Raw genomic sequence first — 20,908 nt, 5'->3', positions numbered from 1 at the left:
AAGGCAATGGCCTTAGGGAAATCTAAACCACGTAAAGTCCAGAAAAACCTTTAAAAAAAAATCAGGAAATAAATCTGGGACGCTGGATGTGATTGATTTATCGAAAGGCCCAGATGACACAAATAAAGATACGGCAACACCTACCGGTAGTAGAGCAACAGCCTAGGGAGCTACTTCCCCTCCGAGCTTAACCCCACAGCTAGGGCCGACAACCTCTAAGTCAGCAGGCACAAAAGGGGGGTAGACGGTATCAAAATCCATTAAGGATTTTATTGGTAAACATTTTAAAGTGAAGGAGACAGCAGACAAGGAGATAAGTGTGCTAGAGATCCCGCAAACCATTGAGGACTCGGCAGCAACAAGCATGGAAGCTTTGAACCAGTCTGACCTTAATATTGCTGAGATACCTATGGAACCTCGCTTGTCCTCTTCACCAAGGCTGTTTCAGTCGATATTCACCCAGGACATAGGAGCAGAGGAGGTGAATGAAGAAAGAACAAACTGTAGTAATTCCTTGGGTGAAGAAAACATTGGTGGGAGGGAATCCAGCTCTAATGGAAATGAAAGACTAGAAAATTCAAATGCTGTTGGATTTGATGTATCAGGAGTGCCTTTACATAGTCTGGAGGTGACAGGTTCCTCCAGCTTATCTATGCTTGAGGTTATGCTAATGCTCCAGAAAACCCTGCAGGGCATTTTAGAGGTTTCAGTTTTAAATAATGACATTTTGAAAAGACAAGGCGACTAGTTTAAAGATATAATCGGGGAGTTGGCGCAGATTAAAAACTTGATGCCCTCGCTAGTAAGGCCAGTAGAAGCCCAGGAGGAAAACAAAGTGGACAGGGGGGAAGTAGTCGTAAGGGTGAGTAGTCCCATAGAGGATGTACCAACAGAAAATATATCCTATTGTCCAATGATTATAAAAAGGTATGGGGAAAGGTGGTACAGAAAGCAAAATGTAATACGGCGAAGGAAAGGGAAAAAAGCCCCATTTAATTGCCATCCCATGAAGCAACAGGAATATTGGGGAGGGGGGGGAATCCCTGATCATAAGATAATGGATAAGGTAGTAAGGCAAGAAATTAAAAAGTTAAGCGTCGCGCAGAGCGGTGCTGTGGTGTTGTTAGTGCGGGCACTGCTGCTCGGGGTATCGGCGAGATTTGTGTAAGTAAATGGAGAGGGAGGGAGAGAGTTGGAAGAGAGAGTGAAAGAGGCAGAAACGTGGAGATGAAAAGAAAGTGCGAAGGAATATGTAAGCTGAGAGATGTGGCATAACAGAACACTCGGTATTGTGGGCACTGCTGCTCGGGGTATCTGCGAGATTTGTGTAAGTAAATGGAGCGGGGGGGAGAGAGTTGTAAGAGAGAGTGAAAGAGGCAGAAACGTGTATAGTAAAAGAAAGAGCGAAGGGATCTGTAAGTTGAGAGATGTGGCATAACAGAACGCTCGCTAGTGCGGGCACTGCTGCTCGGGGTATCGGCGAGATTTGTGTAAGTAATTGGAGAGGGAGGGAGAGAGTTGGAAGAGAGTGAAATTTGCAGAAACGTGGAGAGGAATAGAAAGAGCGAAGGGATCTGTAACCTGAGAGATGTGGCATAACAGAACGCTCGGTAGTGCGGGCACTGCTGCTCGGGGTATCGCTGAGATTTGTGTAAGTAAATGGAAAGGGAGGGAGAGAGTTGGAAGAGAGAGTGAAAGAGGCAGAAACGTGGAGAGGAAAAGAGAGCGAAGGGATCTGTAAGCTGAGAGATGTGGCATAACAGAACGCTTGGTAGTGCGGGCACTGCTGCTCAGGGTATCTGCGAGATTTGTGTAAGTAAATGGAGAGGCAGGGAGAGAGTTGGAAGAGAGTGAAAGAGGCAGAAACGTGGAGAGTAAAAGAAAGAGCGAAGGGATCTGTAAGCTGAGAGATGTGGCATAACAGAACGCTTGGTAGTGCGGGCACTGCTGCTCAGGGTATCTGCGAGATTTGTGTAAGTAAATGGAGAGGCAGGGAGAGAGTTGGAAGAGAGAGTGAAAGAGGCAGAAACGTGGAGAGTAAAAGAAAGAGCGAAGGGATCTGTAAGCTGAGAGATGTGGCATAACAGAACGCTTGGTAGTGCGGGCACTGCTGCTCGGGGTATCTGCGAGATTTGTGTAAATGGAGCGGGAGGGAGAGAGTTGTAAGAGAGAGTGAAAGAGGCAGAAACGTGTAAAGTAAAAGAAAGAGCGAAGGGATCTGTAAGTTGAGAGATGGGGCATAACAGAACGCTCGCTAGTGCGGGCACTGCTGCTCGGGGTATCGGCGAGATTTGTGTAAGTAATTGGAGAGGGAGGGAGAGAGTTGGAAGAGAGAGTGAAATTTGCAGAAACGTGTAGAGTAAAAGAAAGAGCGAAGGTATCTGTAAGCTGAGAGATGTGGCATAACAGAACGCTTGGTAGTGCGGGCACTGCTGCTCGGGGTATCTGCGAGATTTGTGTAAGTAAATGGAGAGGGAGGGAGAGAGTTGGAAGAGAGAGTGAAAGAGGCAGAAACGTTGAGAGGAAAAGAAAGAGCGAAGGTATCTGTAAGCTGAGAGATGTGGCATAACAGAACGCTCGCTAGTGCGGGCACTGCTGCTCGGGTTATCTGCGAGATTTGTGTAAGTAAATGGAGAGGGAGGGAGAGAGTTGGAAGAGAGTGAAAGAGGCAGAAACGTGGAGAGGAAAAGAAAGAGCGAAGGTATCTGTAAGCTGAGAGATGTGGCATAACAGAACGCTCGGTAGTGCGGGCACTGCTGCTCGGGGTATCTGCGATATTTGTGTAAGTAAATGTAGAGGGAGGGAGAGAGTTGGAAGAGAGAGTTAAAGAAGCAGAAACGTGGAGAGGAAAAGAAAGAGCGAAGGGATTTGTAAGCTGAGCGATGTGGCATAACAGAACGCTTGGGGTACTGAACTGCTCAGATAAACAAACGTGGAAAGATGGGGGAAACGGGGTCCCCAACACGGAGAAATGCTGGGCGGGAGGGGATTCGAAAAGCAGCACCCTGGAGAAGAGGAGAGGGTGTGACGCAACGGCAAGAGCAGCCGCCTTTGGATCGGAGGAACTGCTTTCGAGTTTCCGTGTCAACTCAAAATGCTGTGACTCTGGGCAATTGAATAGTGTAACTGGTGCTCATGTAAAACTCGCTAATACCTCCGTGCCGATTGCTGTGTTGAGGGGGGGAGGAGAAATGCGACACAGCCCTATGAACTGCACAGCAGTCACCAGAGTGGATTATGTACCCCTATTTTACAGAATGGGAGATATGGAAGAGGGGCTGTTAAATACTTGGTTCTAGCGGTGCAAATCTCAGGGGCTGTAATAGGGATTTAGATAATGTTCAGTTAAAAAACACGAACAAAATGCAGGTGAACGTAGATGTTAATGGCGCAGCAGTTGCTATTCCAGCCTCAGAGTGCAAATGTTGTCGATTAGCAGACAAGTATATACAAAGAGGAGTGAAGTGTGAAGCAGGGGACGCAGAGCGGATCCCTTTGAAGTGTAGCTTTCGGCCGCTGGAGAAGTGTGAGCCTGGTGGGGGGAGGGGGGATGCGCGCGCTCGAGAAGTCACGGATGAACAATTACCAGGCATTGTCGGAAATCCGGCTAGTTGGTTTGAGAGACTTTGGTTCAGCAGTAATAGGTTCGAGTAAACTCGACCTAAAAAGGGAGGAAGTGTTGATGGATAAACTAGGGAAATCATTCCTCAGGAAGCATGCAGCATTGGGTGAAAGACAAATAAAAATGATTAGCTTGGGTCGAGGTAAGAAAGATGCCCTTGAAATCACGATAATCCCAAAAAATCAGAGGTGGGATGTTGAAGATGTCCTTGCTGGGAATAGATATAGAGAGTTGGCATACATGAACTGTGAGGAAGATGGATACATGAGTAATATTGATTAGGAAGTAGGGTCGTCGCACAGCCTATCCATTCTGTCCTGGAATGTAAACGGATATAATAGAATATTGGTGCAGGAAGACTTTAAAAACATCTTGAGGAAAAACGATATTGTATGTTTACAGGAAACTTGGCTGTGCGTCGAAATCCCTGCTACCGAAGACTTCACTCACCATGTAAAACCTCCCAAAAAGAATATAATAGGTAGACCATCTGGTGGTCAGATGATGCTGGTCTCAACAAGGATAGCCAGAGACATAGAACCCCTCGAACTGAAGTGTAATTGGGCATTAGGTAGTAGAGTGCGAACCTTAAATAATATGTTAGGGAGCGAAAATCTATGCATCATAAATGTGTATATACAGAAAGGGAAAATAAATGAGTATAAGGCTGACCTGGAACACTTAAAAACAAACCTGGAGGATTTATGTGATTGTTATCCAAGAGATGTGCTTATGATACTGGGGGGCTTCAATCATAGATTAAACCCCCAAAAAAGAGCTCTTGGCAGAGTGACCTGCTAAGAGTATATAAAATTGAGATTGCAAAATTTCCCAGTTGCGACATCTCAACTCAAGATGACGAGCTTGGTCAGCTGCTGGGGGCCATGGGTCTGGTCTGCGCTAATGGAAGAAAGGAAGCGGATCCGCCTTTAACTCGTACCTTTAAAGTAGGACAACAAATGTGTCCTATAGATTACGCATTTATACAGGCCGGGAATTTCCACTTAATCAAACAGTTCGAAATACTCAGGGTGGAGGGTAGCGATCATTACCCACTGCTGGTAGAACTACAGGTAAATAGGTCCCCGCATAGACAAAAAGTGCTACCAGTAGAGGTGGAATACCCCAAGCGACTTACCACGCAAATTAGCGATGAATATATAAAGAAACTGAGTGCTCACCAGTTAACTGTCAATTTGGATAACCTAGCACCAGGAGAGGGTATATCCTGGTACGAGGGTATAATAAGGCAACTGGTTGAATGCCTCAGGATAAAAATTAAACATGGTAAACATAAGTTAGTAAATAATGCTAAATTATATCCTAATAATAACAAACACTGGTTCGATGATGAATGCCGGAAAGTAAAGGCCGGCATTAGGAAACAGGAGAGACGCCTTAGAGGTAGCTATAGTGAAGAAGCATCATTAGAACTTAGGAAACTAAAGATAAAATATAAGGCAACTATTAGAGATTAAAAAAAAGGACGTTTAAGGATAAATGTTGGGGGAACCTACTCGAGGTAATTGAAGAAAAAAATGTGAATGGCTTTTGGAAACTAATACAAGAATGTACGGGGAAAGTCCTAGGGACCCTGCAGTGCTCTGTGCGAGAGGACAAGTGGGTGACCTATCTAGAGTAAATTTATTGTAAATGGCCAAGGAGGGAGGAAACAATAGCCAACGTCTGGACTGGAATAAGGGAAGAAATAAAAGAGCATTTTCCCCCAGATCAAATTAGGAGCATAATAACTAGGCTAAATTTAACACGGGCTTCGGGCCCAGATAATTTACCAGCTGTTATTATAAAAACAAACACAGAATGGTGGGCCGAATTTTTTTCGAATATGTTCCAAGGGATTTTAAAAACTGGCATTTTCCCTGATAGTTGGAAACAGGCTATTGTTAGACCAATACATAAAAAAGGTGATGTAAACTCTCCTAAAAACTACCGCCTAATAAACCTTCTGGACACAGGTGAAAAGGTTTTCTCCATAGTAATTCTAGGTTTACTAAAGGAGTGGGTGGATGATAAACAGATAGAACCCCCAGAACAGGGGGAGTTTAAAGAAGGTCACTCAACGGTTGACCACTGTTTTGCCCTTTGGTCCACTGCACAGTAGTCGATTGATTAGAGGGGTAATTTATTCTGCTGCCTCGTGGACTTCCGTGCAGCTTTCGATCTGGTGGACAGAGAGCAGCTGTGGTCAACATTGGTAGGGTATGAAATACAGGGCGATTTGTTAGCCCTAATTCAAGCATTTCATACAGAAAATTGGGCTCAGATAATTTTGGACGAGGAGGGAGGATTGACTGAGAGTATCCCAATTGGAAATGGTTTGAGGCAGGGGTGTTTACTTGCCCCCCTATTTTTCTCCCTGTTTTTAGCTGATCGACCTCAAAAATTAAGAGGTTAGAGGGGCGAGCCCGAAACTGGGAGGAAATCAGATATCGTGCCTACTTTATGCCGATGACTTGGTGATTATGGACCTGACGGGGATAGGCCTTCAGAGAAAATTAGATAGGTTTAAAGAATATTGTATAACTAAAAAATTTGTAGTAAACATGGAGAAGACAAAAATTGTATGTTTTGGAAGGAGAAAAACGAAGTTCTCATGGTATCTTGGTACAGATTTGCTTGAGAGGGTAACAGATTATAGATATCTGGGAATGTGGTTCACTGGTACCCTGAAATGGTATACACATTTGCAAGCTTTAAAAATGAGGGCATCGGCTTCCGTTAAAGGCCTAAAAAGATTTAATAGTACCTATGGAGAAATGTCGGATAGGCCGGTCATAAAAGCCTACCAAGCAATGGTCCCCCCACAATTTCTGTATGGGGCCGAGGTACTTTACTTAAGTGATAAGAACTCCTGGGATAAAGAGGAGGAAAATACACTAAAAAGCTTGTTCTTGCTGCCTAAATCACCAACGGTACAGCCAGCAAGACTTGAGCTGGGAATTACCTCCTGGGCTATAACTGCTTGCATGGCCCTTGTACGTTTTTGGCAGCGATTAGGAGCAGGGGAGTCTCTTAAAATCTCCCAATGGGCCAAAGAGGAAATTGCCACTAGCGAGCTGCCCAGGGCGAAAGAGACTAGAGCATCAATAAGCGATGCATATGGGGTGCTTGATTTGAAGGTATGTTCGCTGCAAGACCATGTGACAATAGGCAAGAAAGAATTAAGACTTTTGGGATTTGATATGTCCTGTATATATGATCGGGAGTATCTCTCACAAAAAACCTCGGTGGCCCAAATGACATTGGCTTGGGAGATTGATCAACATTTCCCCTATGTGGACCGGCTACCTAGCTACAGTTTAAGGCGGGAAGTTTTAAAAATGTGAATTGGGATAAACCCAGGTTATGCGAATAACTGGGTTCGAAACCTTATGATAGATTTCAATGGTAGATGCACTTGTATATTAGGTACCACCTGTGATATTTTATATATTTTACTAGCAGCCCGTCCCGACCTTGTCCGGGAGCATTCAGGCTTCTCCTACCCCCGCCTGTCCCGACATTGCCCAGCAGCCCGTGCCCCCGCCCGCTCCGTTCCCCGCCTGCCCCGACCCCCGCCTGGCCCGACATTGCCTTTCCTCTTGCTTTCTTTTTTCCCGCCTGGCCCGACCCCCGCCTGGAATGTTCCCGCCTGCCCCGACATTGGCTTTCCTTACCTCAGCCGCCGCTGTGCTCCGCACCGCCTGTCCGCGAGCCTTACCTGAGCCACCACTCTGCTCCTCACCGCCTGTCCGCCGACGCTCCTCCCCCGCGCCATGTCCGCCTCTCCGCTGCTCCCACCGTTGCTGGCCTCACGTCACTGCTCCTCCCCCGCGCCATGTCCGCCGCTCCTCGGACGCCTCTCCTCCCCGTGCTGGCGTGAGCACGCACGTTGCGGCCGGCGCTACTTTGGGGGGGACTACTTTAAAAAAATATATAAATATCGTAAAAACCGGTTAATTTTTACATGTATCTAGCCTATAACCATCTACACACCCTGCCGATTTCAACGGTGTATCGGGTGTGTAGATTGGCACAGTGGTTCCCGAGTTTACCCGCCTCAAAGCCTGAAAGTTTCTCCTTTATTATAGTAGTATAGATTAGATTGTATGAGGTTTTTAGACATACGAAAGGAGATTTTATGTCCGATTTTTAAAAATTATAAGATTAGGAATAGGATGCAAGCTTTGAAATGGGGAATTTAGATATAGCCTGTGCTATGGGGAAATATATGAATAAAGTTAAGGTGTTCCTCAAGTGCGCAGAGTAAGCACTAAAAGTGCTCCCCTTAGGATTACACGAGGTGGAACTATCAAGGGATTACAGTATTACATGCCATATATATGAAGAATTTGATGTATATGTATGAATTGATTGATTTTAATAATTTAGAAGGTTATAACACTCCGATTTTAAAAAGAGAGTTAAACTATATGTGTTTTTGATGTGTAATATCTTTTTATGATACCTCTGTGTTTATGTTTTTTAATGTCATGATAAGAGGTAAATTGTACTTTTATGGTTGTAACAAACCAAATAAAGTTTTGTTTGACTGACTGAGTCACAAGCTTATTGAATTCAGTTTACGTTTATTTGCAGCTCACCAGTGTTACTGCTTTGTAAGTCAATGAGATGCATTTAAGATTAACCTTTATCCTCCTAGACACAAAAAATATAACCAAGAATTGGTAGCAAATATACAAACACCAGTGGCCTTTTGGTGCCCCTTGAGAGGGCACTGATCATGCTACACTGGATCTCAGGGGTCACGAAGGAAGGAAAACGAACAGAGAGCAAGCAGAGATATTAAACCTCCTTCTACTTTAATTCCCACCGCTTACTCACACCCTACCTCCTAGCAGTCAGTAAATAGGAAGCCCTGGAATAATATAGGGAAAGTTAAAAATGAATCATATTTTTATAAAGGGTTGAAATGTTGTAATGTAGCATTGATGGAGGAAACCGCTGAAGGCAAAAGACTAGGAATACCGACTTTTAGGCAAGCAGACAGCATAGTTTGTACGTCATATAATCTAACCACAGTTTGAAGTACACTGAACTGACCTGTTTGGTACTCTGAAAAAGCGGTTTTACATAACAGAAAATGACATGTCAACAGACTACAGGTCTCATTCCAATATAGCCAGTCAGGGATCGTATTACTCACCAGATGCACTTTTCCTGTTTGCACCAGGCTGACCTTTCAAAAGGTGCACCGGGCACAAACAGGGAAGTTGCGCCCTATTATGCTGAATGCGCTGCCATCAGGGCATCCACAAACTCATGTCGCCCTTGGATCAGCGCATTCAAGTGAAATACTGAGCCACTGTTTACAAACCACTCTGTATTTTTCTGTGCAGGAGGCACCTGCCTTTATTGAGGGGACAGATGTGCTCTTGCAGGCCGTTGCCATAAGTGACTGCACCCTCCTGTAGGGGAATGTCTGGGGGATTCATGAGACTCCCTTCCCCACTATAGAAGGGTGCTTTCAGGGGGAGCGATGACAGTGCAACTTTTTGTGGCACACCGTCAGTGGGCCACCAGGCGGCTTCTTTGTGCCTGCGTCCATAATCAATGTGGGTGTAGAGACACAGAGATTCCCTCCTTTGTATGGGGCCATGCTTCCATGCAAATGAGGGAACACCCTCTCTAGATTGTGCTTGCGCTACACGTAAACCAGTGCTATCAGTGTAACAGAAGTGTCTGAGGTGCCTTTTAAAGACCACCCAGGATTCGTGATTTGCAAAAAAAATCACGAAGTCAGCAACTTTGCAAAAAGGCAGTGTTTTTTACAAAACCACCCGCAAAATTTGGAGAATAAGCGATCTGATATTTTTTTTATTTGACAAGGCTGACAAAGGGTCGTGAATACATAAGTAACCGATATTGTTGCTTCTCAATTCCCAACTTTTTGGAAACAAGCACATCTTGTGGCCATCTTTTGAGTGTACACCGACACAAATCGAGGCTGGGCACCTGGTTGGCACTCCTGCTCCGGGTAATCAGGCCCTAGAGGACTAGCTGGTCGAAGGGGGGGCATAATTCTTCAGAAACTAGTTCCGGGAGCTTCCATAAATTCATAACTATGTGGGAAAAATATGAGTGCTCTAACAAAATTAATCTTCACCTTTGAGTACACATAAGAATGCAGAATCCACAGCAGACTGTGGGTTGAGTGCAGGCTTCTACTATCTTGCTGGTCCTGTCAGATGCTCCAGAACAGGGGTTCTTGCTGTGGCTATTGGCTCCGGTTCACCATGTTAAATATGTATGGCCACTACCTGAAGAATGTTCACTTGACAGACTAAAAGCACTGTATGGGTGGTCTGGCCAAACATTCACCTAAGAAAAAGCTACCCCAGGATTAGTGCATACAAAAAAACACATTTGTTTTTAAAAACAGAAGGAAGAACAGGAAAATATATGCAGAGCTGCCTGAAGGTACCTGCAGGTCTTAACTGCCAGAGACAAGATTACTACTATATGCCTAATCCCCTTTTAACAAAACAGAAAAATTAAGCTTCTGGAGATCCAGAGTGGTATGGTCTCTGCTATAGTTCTGAGAGATGTAAAGATATATGCGTGAATCAAGGATCTCCTTGTAATAAACCATGGTATGACTGGGCATATGAGAAAGAATAGCGGAGAGTGATTTTTTTTGCTCCCCTGCCACCTCTTCATGTAAATAGATTCCCAGCCTGTTTAAGATACCAGGGAGGAGGTAGATACTTATGTGAAACTGTGTTAAGCACAAAGACAGTTTCGCGAAAATGTACACTATCACCCATTTTTGGAACTTCCACATTCAAGGAAATATGAAGGGCAATGATTCCCCTGAATATGCTGTTAACCCCTTCGAAGCTAATGACGAGCTGGGCTCGTCATGGCGCTTACCTGCCGTGCGCGGATGACAAGGCCAGCTCGTCATGAATAATGGTCATTTTCATTCTGCAGCACAGGACGGGAAAACGCCTAGCAGCCATGTGGTTAAAGAGATATTGTGATACAAGTAACTAAAAATATATTGTTTCAGGGACCCACCACCTTGACATGCACATAAAATTGACTCTGCTCCTCTGCCCCATTCCTCCTAGGAGTGAACTTTTTAATTGTCAGATGAAGACAGATTTTAATTGCCAGAATGGTTTCAGCTGAGGAGTTTAAACCATCATCAGTCTTCAGACACCAGACTGGTGTCAGAAGTGAGATTTTAAATGACCAGATCGGGACATTGGTATGGTTTCAGTGGTGGGATTTGAAACCAATTGCCTCCTGACAACAGGATAGTGCCAAAGAAATATTAAAGCACCATTTAATTCTAGTTTTCAAGATGAACTTGAGGGTCAAACCTGACTGATCCCATAGACATGTTCATCAAAAATGGAGGGATGAGGAAAAAATAGTGTCCGTTTCTTTCCCCTAAGTACCGGACGAGGTTAATCAAAAGAAAAAAGGACACTTGTTACACCTTCTAACCTTAGGTTAAAGGATGAAGAGTACCCTCAAAAACTCAATGCAATTGGGAGTGCGGTATATACGTTTCATCCGCCCCGCATTGTAGTTATGGCAGTTATCATAGGGTTATCTTCTGTGCGTAAACTGCCAGCCTCAACCCGAGGCACCTCTGGGTTATTTGGTGCAGTGTCCAGAGATATGAGGGTTTCCCCACTATACACAGTGCAAATGAAAAAGAGAAAAAAGTGATGTGCAAAAATTGGTTTAAAAAGGGGAAATGACCCTGGAGGTTTATTAAGGGGTATATTTCCACTGTTTTAAAAAAGAACAGTACTTTATATAGACCGAGTTACTAGGTCTATAAGTATTTATTGAAAAAACGTCGACATGTTTCAGCTCCTTGGGCCCTAGGGGTCTATGGAGCTTTCGTCAGGACTTACACAAACAAAGACATAGAGATTATACTCACACTATTTGTGCAGTATCAGTTTAGCATTTTTCGATTTCTGAAAAAGAGTTACATGTTAGTATAGAAGTACATACTTTTAATCACAGTTCAATTTCTTCACAATGGGGGAACGTAAATAAGCAATGTCCTATTGTGGAACAAGGTTGAGTCATGCTCTACTCACAAAACAGGGTGGCAGAGGGGAAGGGTTCAGTTGTTGCAAATGACAGGGAAATTTTGATAGATGTTATAAGTAAGTATTTCTTATTTAGGTAAAAGTTAATGCGTCAGGCTAACGAGTGAGTTAGTATGAAATGGCTGAGAGATCCGTATGGTAAAATAAAGAATTCTCACTGTGGTGGGATTTTATAGATCCATTAGGTGAAAAAAGTCTCATTTGGGTAGTTTGAAAATGAGGTCACCCCTGGAGGATGCGATTATATATTTTAATGTTTTCAGGGTGCTTATATTAGGCATGGTGTATGTATCTATCGTCCAATATTGTTACTAAATATGGCTTTGTAAAAAACCATGGCTGCGGGGCGCGAAGAAAACATACTGCGTGGTATTTTAGACATACTCGGCAAGGCGCTAAGCGGTGTGCATTATGCATAGCGCCTGACGCATTAACCTTTTACCTAGATAAGAAATACTTATAACATCTATCAAAATTTCCCTGTCATTTGCAACAACTGAACCCTTCCCCTCTGCCACCCTGTTTTGTGAGTAGAGCATGACTCAACCTTGTTCCACAATAGGACATTGCTTATTTACGTTCCCCCAATGTGAAGAAATTGAACTGTGATTAAAAGTATGTACTTCTATACTAACATGTAACTCTTTTTCAGAAATCGAAAAATGCTAAACTGATACTGCACAAATAGTGGGAGTATAATCTCTAGGTCTTTGTTTGTGCAAGTCCTGACGAAAGCTCCATAGACCCCTAGGGCCCAAGGAGCTGAAACATGTCGACGTTTTTTCAATAAATACTTATAGACCTAGTAACTCGGTCTACATAAAGTACTGTTCTTTTTTAAAACAGTGGAAATATACCCCTTAATAAACCTCCGGGGTAATTTCCCCTTTTTAAACCAATTTTTGCACATCACTTTTTTCTCTTTTTCTTTTGCACTGTGTATAGTGGGGAAACCCTCATATCTCTGGACACTGCACCAAATAACCCAGAGGTGCCTCGGGTTGAGGCTGGCAGTTTACGCACAGAAGATAACCCTATGATAACTGCCATAACTACAATGCGGGGCGGATGAAACATATACCGCACTCCCAATTGCATTGAGTTTTTGAGGGTACTCTTCATCCTTTAACCTAAGGTTAGAAGGTGTAACAAGTGTCCTTTTTTTCTTTTGATTAACCTCGTCCTGATCCCATAGACAAACATACAGAGAGTCTAACTTGCCTAGTGCAGCACCTGGGCACTTGCGTGAGAGCACCTTTCACGGTTTCTATTAGTGCCCACTGTAGTCCTTGGTGATGGTGACTTGCGTGTGTGTTGTGCTGCCACCAGGTTACGCAGGCCTCATGTGGCCCTGGTTGCGCACTGAGCGGTGGGGATCTGCCTTTGTTGTTATCATTGTATTAGCTGTTTATTATACCTACCACTCAAATGATCGCCTAAAGGGAGGCAGAATTCCTAGAACGAGCCGCTGATGTAGTGTTGGTGGCGGCCATGTTTTCTGGTTAAAGGGTGTGTGCGAGTCAGATATTGTCAGTGGAATGAGCAATGTCTGCAGTTTGAGTGGTGTTGGCGTGTTAAGGGTGTTTTGCTGACATCGGTCAGATTGCAGTCGACGGCTAGGAGGCTGTTTGCTGGTTAAGTTACATCTGCTTGATAAGGGAGTCTGTGTTAAGTGAATGCGTCCAGCATGAGTAACGTTAGTACATCATAATGTCTCCCTGTTGAGACCTCTCCACGGCAAGCGGCGTGAGCAGTGCCCGCGAGTTGAGAGACATTTGCATGGTCACGGTTCTCATGCATAGTCTGCTGGCTGAGTGACACTGGCACACTGGATACTTCCGAGTTGTAGCATCATCGGCCACTCCAGGGGTTTATTTGTTGAGGCACCTGCATGTCAGGACCTTGCGTTCTCTCCGGATCGAGTGAGTGTCATTTGCATGTTGACTCACTGTGTCACTCAATAATTGATTAAATAGAGGTCTGCTAGTTGAATGACTCTGGTATATCACACATATACTGGTTTGTGCATCTCCCTGCCAGTTCATGTACACAACTCTAGTGCTGGCTTGTGTGTTCAGTGGCGTTTGCTTGTTGGACCATCTCCTAGTCGATGTCTGCTGTTTTAGTGACATTTGCACTTCCAAACCTTGCCTTTAGCCATTTCAGAGCTAAGCCGATGTTTGTAATTTAAGTGACATTGGCGCTTAAAAACGTTTGCGCAGCATCTGCAAGCTTCGTCGAAACTGATCCACATCTCCATGGTCTGGGGTGTCTCTCACGTCTCCATGGTCAGGGGCATCTCTCATATCTCCATGGTAAAGGGTGTCTTTCACGTCTCCATGGTCAGGGGCGTCTCGGACATCTCCATGGTCAGGGGCATCTCTGACGTCTTCATGGTCAGGGGCATCTCTGACGTCTCCATGGTCAGGGGCGTCTCTGACATCTCCATGGTCACGGGCGTCAGACGTCTCCATGGTCAGGGCTGTCTCTGACGTCTCCATGGTCAGGGGCATCTCTGACGTCTTCATGGTCAAGGGTGTCTCAGAGGTCTCCCTGTGTTATTGTGCTTGTTTAAACCTATGCTCCAGAATTTTAACACAAATGAGAATATAGAAAAAAAACTAACACTTTAAACACAGCTATTTCAAAGGGAAATACTCTGCTTAAACAGTTTCCATTAATTTAAGGTTGAAAAGGAATGATTACAAGTAAAATAAAGTGCTGCACTAATGCAGCAAAATTTCAATTTTTGTGCCGTTAAATTTTTAAATCTATGCCGCAATATCCTAGGGGTGGTCTGTTTGTAATACCAAAGAGCCCAGGGAGTGAAAAAAATCAGGCACACACACCCGTCATTCGTTTCGTACTAAATCAATAACACTTTGCGTTTGGGCAGCATAAGAACACAAAATGATCCATAAACATATAAATGTGATGTTGCTTTGTCTTTAATTCAGTTTTCATTAAGCCAAAACAGAACCAGCCGACATGTGTTTCGTCGCATTTGGAAATAGTTCTGCAACTTCCTCAGGGCTGAATGGTGAAGAAAAGGTATTTGCAATCGCACTGCTGGACAGAATGTTGTATGGTATGATAATATGCCTACGAAGAAAAGTATTTGTAAACAACCCTTTTCTGGGTACACTATCTCATACAGCAGCGCAAGCAAATATGTGGTAAACTTCCTCGTCTAAAAAGATGTCACCGTTAAATATGCAAAAAAAAAAATGGAAGCGTTTGTGCACAGGGCCTATTAACGTCATGAAAATGGCACTTTATGTAATATGGCCCAAGGTGTTTAAACTCAGTACATGTTCAAAGGGAAATCTACTTTGTCACTTTTGTTTTATTGACTGGCAGATTTCTTTCAATATAGTTAAATGGGGAAATCTTGGGAAAATTAAGACAAGTATATAGAAACAGAGGCATAAACCACATATGCAGCTATGCAGTGACATATGCTATTTGATATAGTCGAGTGTGGAGAGGGGTTCATGCCTCGCAAGAGGTGACACACATTAACCACTCACCCACCTCTACACAGGAATGAAAATAAATGTTCTAATACTCTCAGTGGGTCTGCGCGCATGGCTTCGTTTATTTTATTTTATTGTGTAGCAGCTATTTAGAAGGTAAAAAATGTTAGCCAACAGTCGAACAAAGGGTTAACTATGCAGCGCTGTAAACGCCTTTAATGTATGGACCCATTGTTTTCTCCTGTAATGTTATCCTAGAATGAAGCTTCTGAGGCGATAGAGAATGTTTTCTCAAGTCGGCAATGCTCTATCTACTGTGTTAATATCAAGGGAAAATTGTGAATCCGTACTTAACAGTACACTTCTCTCAACCTGTTATCGTGACACATCCGTCTTCACTGGCGTGTCATAAATATATTTCTCATTTCGACGTTTAAGAAATGTCTATGAAAATTACAAAAGGCCAACTAACGCGCACAATTTTTAAACCTGAAGACACACTGGTAGGTTTACTCTAGTCCCAACATCTCCGGGGTCTGCAGGTTTCAGACAAGGCGGAGCTCAGCGCCGGGACCGAGATAAAAATATGGAAAGATTGTTTCGGTGAAAGCGGCCCCTGTAAACGTGTAAAGGTGCTCCTTGGTGTCGGCTTTGTACAGGGAAACCCGTCCCTCTACGTAATCCAGGTAGACCCCCAGCAGCCTGGGGCTCTCCCGCAGGGGCAGCGGGGTGGCAGGAGAGGTGAGAGCCGTGTAGTGACCGTGATACCCCTCCACAGCCCAGACCCCCTGCTCGGGTGACATTGAGTCTGCGGCGCCCCTGTTTAATACGGACCCTAGTGCTACGCCCACACACCACCCACCGCCCTCCAGCAGCAGCTGCAGCTCCCAGTAATGCCTCCCTGCGCGGACACCCTCCTTCCCCAGCACACAGCGATACTGAAAGTGCGTGGGATCACTGTCTAAGTAGTCAACCTGGAGGAGTCCTCTCACACGTCTCGTATTCTCAGACAGCTTCAGCAGTCTTCCATGAGCGGTTTTCCCATCCAGAGTCACAGGCACTTTATACTGCCTCATCTCCATTTCCGGTTCGAAAACGCTTACATGGTTTGAAAAACTTTCCTTTCTCTTGTCCTCATTGGTCGTTTTTTCTTGTTCTTGAATTGTTTCATGTTCACACTTTCTCAGGGAGCTCCGGACGTCCTTCAGCAGCTCCTCTGCCGGCTGCGCACACTTCGAATTTACCTCTCTGATAAGGGCATCGAGGGAGATTATTTGCTGGAGTCGTTTAATTGTGTTCGCTTTTTCCGTCCTGGTGATTTTGCTGTGCATCTCCTCCAGTCTCGCGAGAGTGGCGTCTTCCTGTTCTTGCAGGACCTGGCGCAGTTGTTGAAATTCCGCCCGAGTTTTCGTCTTCTCAGCTTCCAAGTTATCCTTCAAGGATTTAAGTTCCTGCTCTTCTTGCGCCTTGGACGCCACAACCAGCTCCTTCTTGGCTCTCAGAGGGGGCAGCCAGCCCGCCAGGGTATCCTTGTAATCCAGGGCGGCCTCTCGGATGGGCACCGCGGCGTGCTCTCGGTGCTCAGCCGACAGGCTGCACACCACACAGATGGCCGCCTCCTCCACCTTGCAAAACAGTTGGAGCTTCTCCTCGTGTTGTTGGCATAGGCCCTGCGCCCCCTCTGTTCGTTGGCACATCTGCTTGGCGAGCTCCACAATGTTTAGCAGCTGTGTGTTGGCCTTGAGGTCTCTGGGGTCGCACTGCACTCTGCACTGAGGGCAAGGGAAGACTCTGCCCTTAGGTGTGCACAGGCGACAGAAGCTGTGCCCGCACTCGGTGCTCACCGGGTTTTGGTAGTACCCCGAGCAGACACAGCACATGGCCTCCTCCTGCAGGCTCCGGACAGGGGTAGCAGCCGCCATGGCACCGATGGGTGGGACGGAAAGTGAGCTACCGGGAACACGTGAGGGGAGGGACAGTTCTGTAACTATGTAGTAAGAGACTGATTCAGGAAGTGGTCGAAGTGGGGAAAAACAGTGGGCGGAGACTCCGAGGGCGGGGATAACCCGTGTATTGGGTCAGTGGGTGGAGTCAGAGGTGTGGCCTGAAAGAGCAAAACATCCCAATTTTTAGTATTTGTTTAGCATTTCACTGACCAGTTACAGCTTACTGTGTCATTTAATTCAACCAATGGATACACATGTTTAATAAAGGTTTAATATGAGTTACTGACCTTAAAATACATTCACAAAGTGGGATACGTTCCCAATCACAGAATGTCCCAAATACGCTTAAAAGTGGAATGGCAAGCCATTTGTCTCTGAGCCAAGGAGTTTCTGTCATCAGCACTTATCCCTTTTTCCACAAGTCATAATAATTTTATTTGATTTAATAAAAAATCATAAAAGGGTATACAAACCACCATAATACATTATAAATTAAATTTAAGGAATTTTTGACAATGCCAGAAGTACGTGCATAACGCAATCAGGTGCTTGAGCAGTCGACAAGTGATAGTTTTAAAAGTATCTGATTGTGAAATAAAATAATATTCTAAACATTTACAAACAGTAAAATGCAAGATGGCGGTGCTATTTGAAAATTGACCGGGCTATTCAGTACTGGACTGCTCCAGTTAGTTCATTTGCTTTTTTGTTTATCCAGTTCCTTTGCCGCCATTTGCCAGAAGGTTATGGCTCTGCAAGATAGTTGAATTGACGAGCCTCCGAGACATTGTATGACTGCCCAACCACATGTCCTTAATTGTGCCTTCCTCATTAACTCACGGAGCAATGTTTTTCTGATTTCTAATAATGAGGGGCAAATACATAGAAGGTGTAGCAGTGACTCTTCTCCTTGTCCGCAGCGGCGGCATTCTTTGGTCAGCCAGCTACATATCCATTTCGGAGTTAAGTCTTTCGTAGAAAAAGAGCCCAGCCGCAGCAGCGTCAAAAAGTGCTTGTTGTGGTGTGAGAAGTGTTCAGATAGGTACGCTTGCGGCTTCAGCGACTGATATGATTGTATCACGCCCCATGTGTGGCTTTTCATGGTGAAGGTAGTTTTGTCCATTAGCAAAGAGACCTGTTCAATTGCGTCATTCGCTGCTGTTTTGAATCTGGAGTATGTGATGATTGTGAGCCATGCTTCCTCGAGTTAAAGGGCCAGGAGGGACTCTTTAGGATGGTAAAGATTGAATTATTTAGCCTGGCTTGTTTTTCTATCTCTTCCCAACAGAAGTGGGCCAGAGTATTATATTCGGCTTCCCTCATCTGCCAATAATATTTGCCCATTGCCCCTTGTCTAGCGGGTATCTGGTTTTTGCGTCCGTATTCCAATCGAATTTGAGCCTGAGAGATATATTGGGGAATTGAAAACAGTCTCTTGAAGAGACTGGACTGTGCTAGATTTAGGACAGTGGCATCTTTTGTTTTCAAAATTTCTGACCCGTAGGATATGGAGGGGAGGAATTTAGCAGCGATTACTTTGAGGAGATGGCCTGTTGAGCAGCCTGTTAGCTTTTTCTGAACAGTTGTGGCTTAAAATTGAGATTGTGATCAAGATGAAACCCCAAGTATTTATACAAATCCACCTGGGATATTGGGTTTGCATCTAAATTCCATTTAAATTTACCTTTTTTTCCCGTTTTGCAGTGTTTTAAAAAGTATAGCACCTTTGTTTTTTGATGATTAATTGAAAGTTGGGCAGAAGTAATGTAGGCCCCTAATTGAGCTATCGATCTCTGTAGACCTATAGGTGTTTGGGCTAGGAGGACTATGTCATCCGCATATTGAAGACTAGGTATCAATGTTTTGCCCAGTTTTAGGGGGTCAGTTTGTGTAAGTAAGAGGTACTTCTCAAGGTCTGCAGTATAGATGTTAACTAGGCAGGGAGCCAGAACGCACCCCTGTTTTAGTCCATTTGATGTATGAATCTTTTTTGTTAAAGTGCGCCCGTCGCCTATCTTTATTTGGACCCATGTGTGCGAGTACAAGTTGATTATGGCTTCCAGTAGTTTTGTGGGCGCTCCCCAACTTTGCATTTTGGCCCATAATTTTGCCCTCGGAACGTTATCAAATGCTGCTTTGAGATCGATGAACCATGCATACAAGGTGCAGGATTTTGCATAGGCTTGATTGGCTAGAAGAGTTACAGCCAAGATGTTTGTGAGTGTGCCCATTCCTGCCCGAAATTCGTTTGCGTATTTGGCATCAAGTTTGTACGATCCACCAAATCCTCTAGATCTAGCAACAAATTCGATGCATATATCTTAGCCTCAACGTCGATTAATGCAATCATTCCATAATTGGAAGGGTCGGAACGAGGACCTGATTTGTATATGGGATTTATAATGCTTCCTCGCCACGAGTCTGAGATTGAGCCAGTTGCTAGAGCGTGTGTAAAAAGCGGGGTCAGAATACGGTCCAGAACGATGGGTCCTGCAGAAATAGGACGTTTGGCAGACCATTTGGTCCTGGGGCTCCCTCTGACCTTAGATTTTTTATGATCTTATGGACCTGGTCTTGCGAGAACTGGCTAACAAATTCCTGTGAGCGTGGCTTAGGTGATTCAGCGACTATTCCTGCTTGGGGGTTCCCATTCTCGGATTGCATCCTGTGAGTTATTAGAACTGGGGTGGAGGTTGCATTATATGTTTGATCAATATGGGCTCTCCAAGTGTCCTCCATTGTATCTGAGTTGAAGTGTCGTTTCTGGCCATTTGACAGCTGGTTGATTGTACCCCAGAAGAGTCTGGAGTCTCCTTTCTTGCTGGCGTGGAGGAGTTTCGCCCATGTGAGTCCTCTGTGTTCTCGCTTGGCTACCTTGATGTTCATTTTGAATTCCTTTCTAGTTTTTCCTATTAAGCTTAGGGTCTCTTGGGTAGATTCTTGAATTCAGGTTCTTAGACGTCTTACATATGTATTCAGTTTTTTTTTTTGTTTCCTTAAGCTGCTTGTGAACCATGCTGCCCCAGATGAACCTCTTGCTTTCCTCGCATTGCCCTGTCTTGGGAGTTCTTTATCTAGTTTGAGAACAAAGGATTCCCAGGCCTCTATGCACGATGATTCATTTTCAATGCTCTCCAAGAGGGTGGAACATACGCCCATTATATCACCAATAGTTTCCTTTTTCCAGGTAAGGCACTTTAGGTTAAAAAATTGAAATTGTGAAGACATCACCTTATTTGTTATTGGTCTTTTTGTATTTGTGAGTAGTTTGAAGGTTTGTGGTAAGTGATCACTTTCTGCTCTATCTTGTATTTGAAAATTCAAGATGTTTGGTAGAATATTGTAGTCTGTAAAAGTGTAGTTGATGATTGAGCCTGTTTTTTGTGTGACCCTTATGCAGGCTGGAGGGTTGTTGAGCAGACCTCGTGTGTTCAGCATGTGCAGCATTGAGAGTTCTTCCAAAAGAGCCGCACATCTATTACCGTGGTAATCTCATAGTTTGCTGGTATGTGGGCGGCCAATTTTGCTTTTTTCCCATCCATGAAGTAGGTTCATGTTGAAGTCTCCCGACATAATGATGTTAGAATGCGGGTGAGTGAGTTTGAGGGTGGCTAATGCGGAACGTAATTTCTCAACTGGTTCATGTGAACGGAGGTACCCAGTGAGGGTAGGAGGTTTCATGAATGTCAGGTCCGCCATTGAGACGTTGGGTGATTTTAGGCACCCAGAGAGGGCAGTGGTGCTTAGCAGTGTTTAAAGTGGGGG

The 20,908-nt window shown here is 44.5% G+C and overlaps 1 protein-coding gene across 1 annotated transcript; it reads right to left on the bottom strand.

Moving 5' to 3' along the window:
• Window positions 1-14,657: 14,657 nt before the first annotated feature.
• On the bottom strand, window positions 14,658-17,164 carry LOC147691969 (E3 ubiquitin-protein ligase TRIM39-like). Its single transcript, XM_086936709.1, has one exon. The coding sequence runs from the start codon at window positions 17,117-17,119 to the stop codon at window positions 15,743-15,745; it is 1,377 nt and encodes a 458-aa protein (XP_086792835.1). The 5' UTR covers window positions 17,120-17,164; the 3' UTR covers window positions 14,658-15,742.
• Window positions 17,165-20,908: the final 3,744 nt, after the last annotated feature.

Source organism: Lissotriton vulgaris, chromosome 9 (assembly GCF_964263255.1).
Source record: "Lissotriton vulgaris chromosome 9, aLisVul1.2, whole genome shotgun sequence".
NCBI classification, from domain to species: Eukaryota; Metazoa; Chordata; class Amphibia; order Caudata; family Salamandridae; genus Lissotriton; species Lissotriton vulgaris.
The sequence above is the reverse complement of the archived record's forward strand: the minus strand, read 5'-3'. Positions and strand labels throughout refer to the sequence as shown.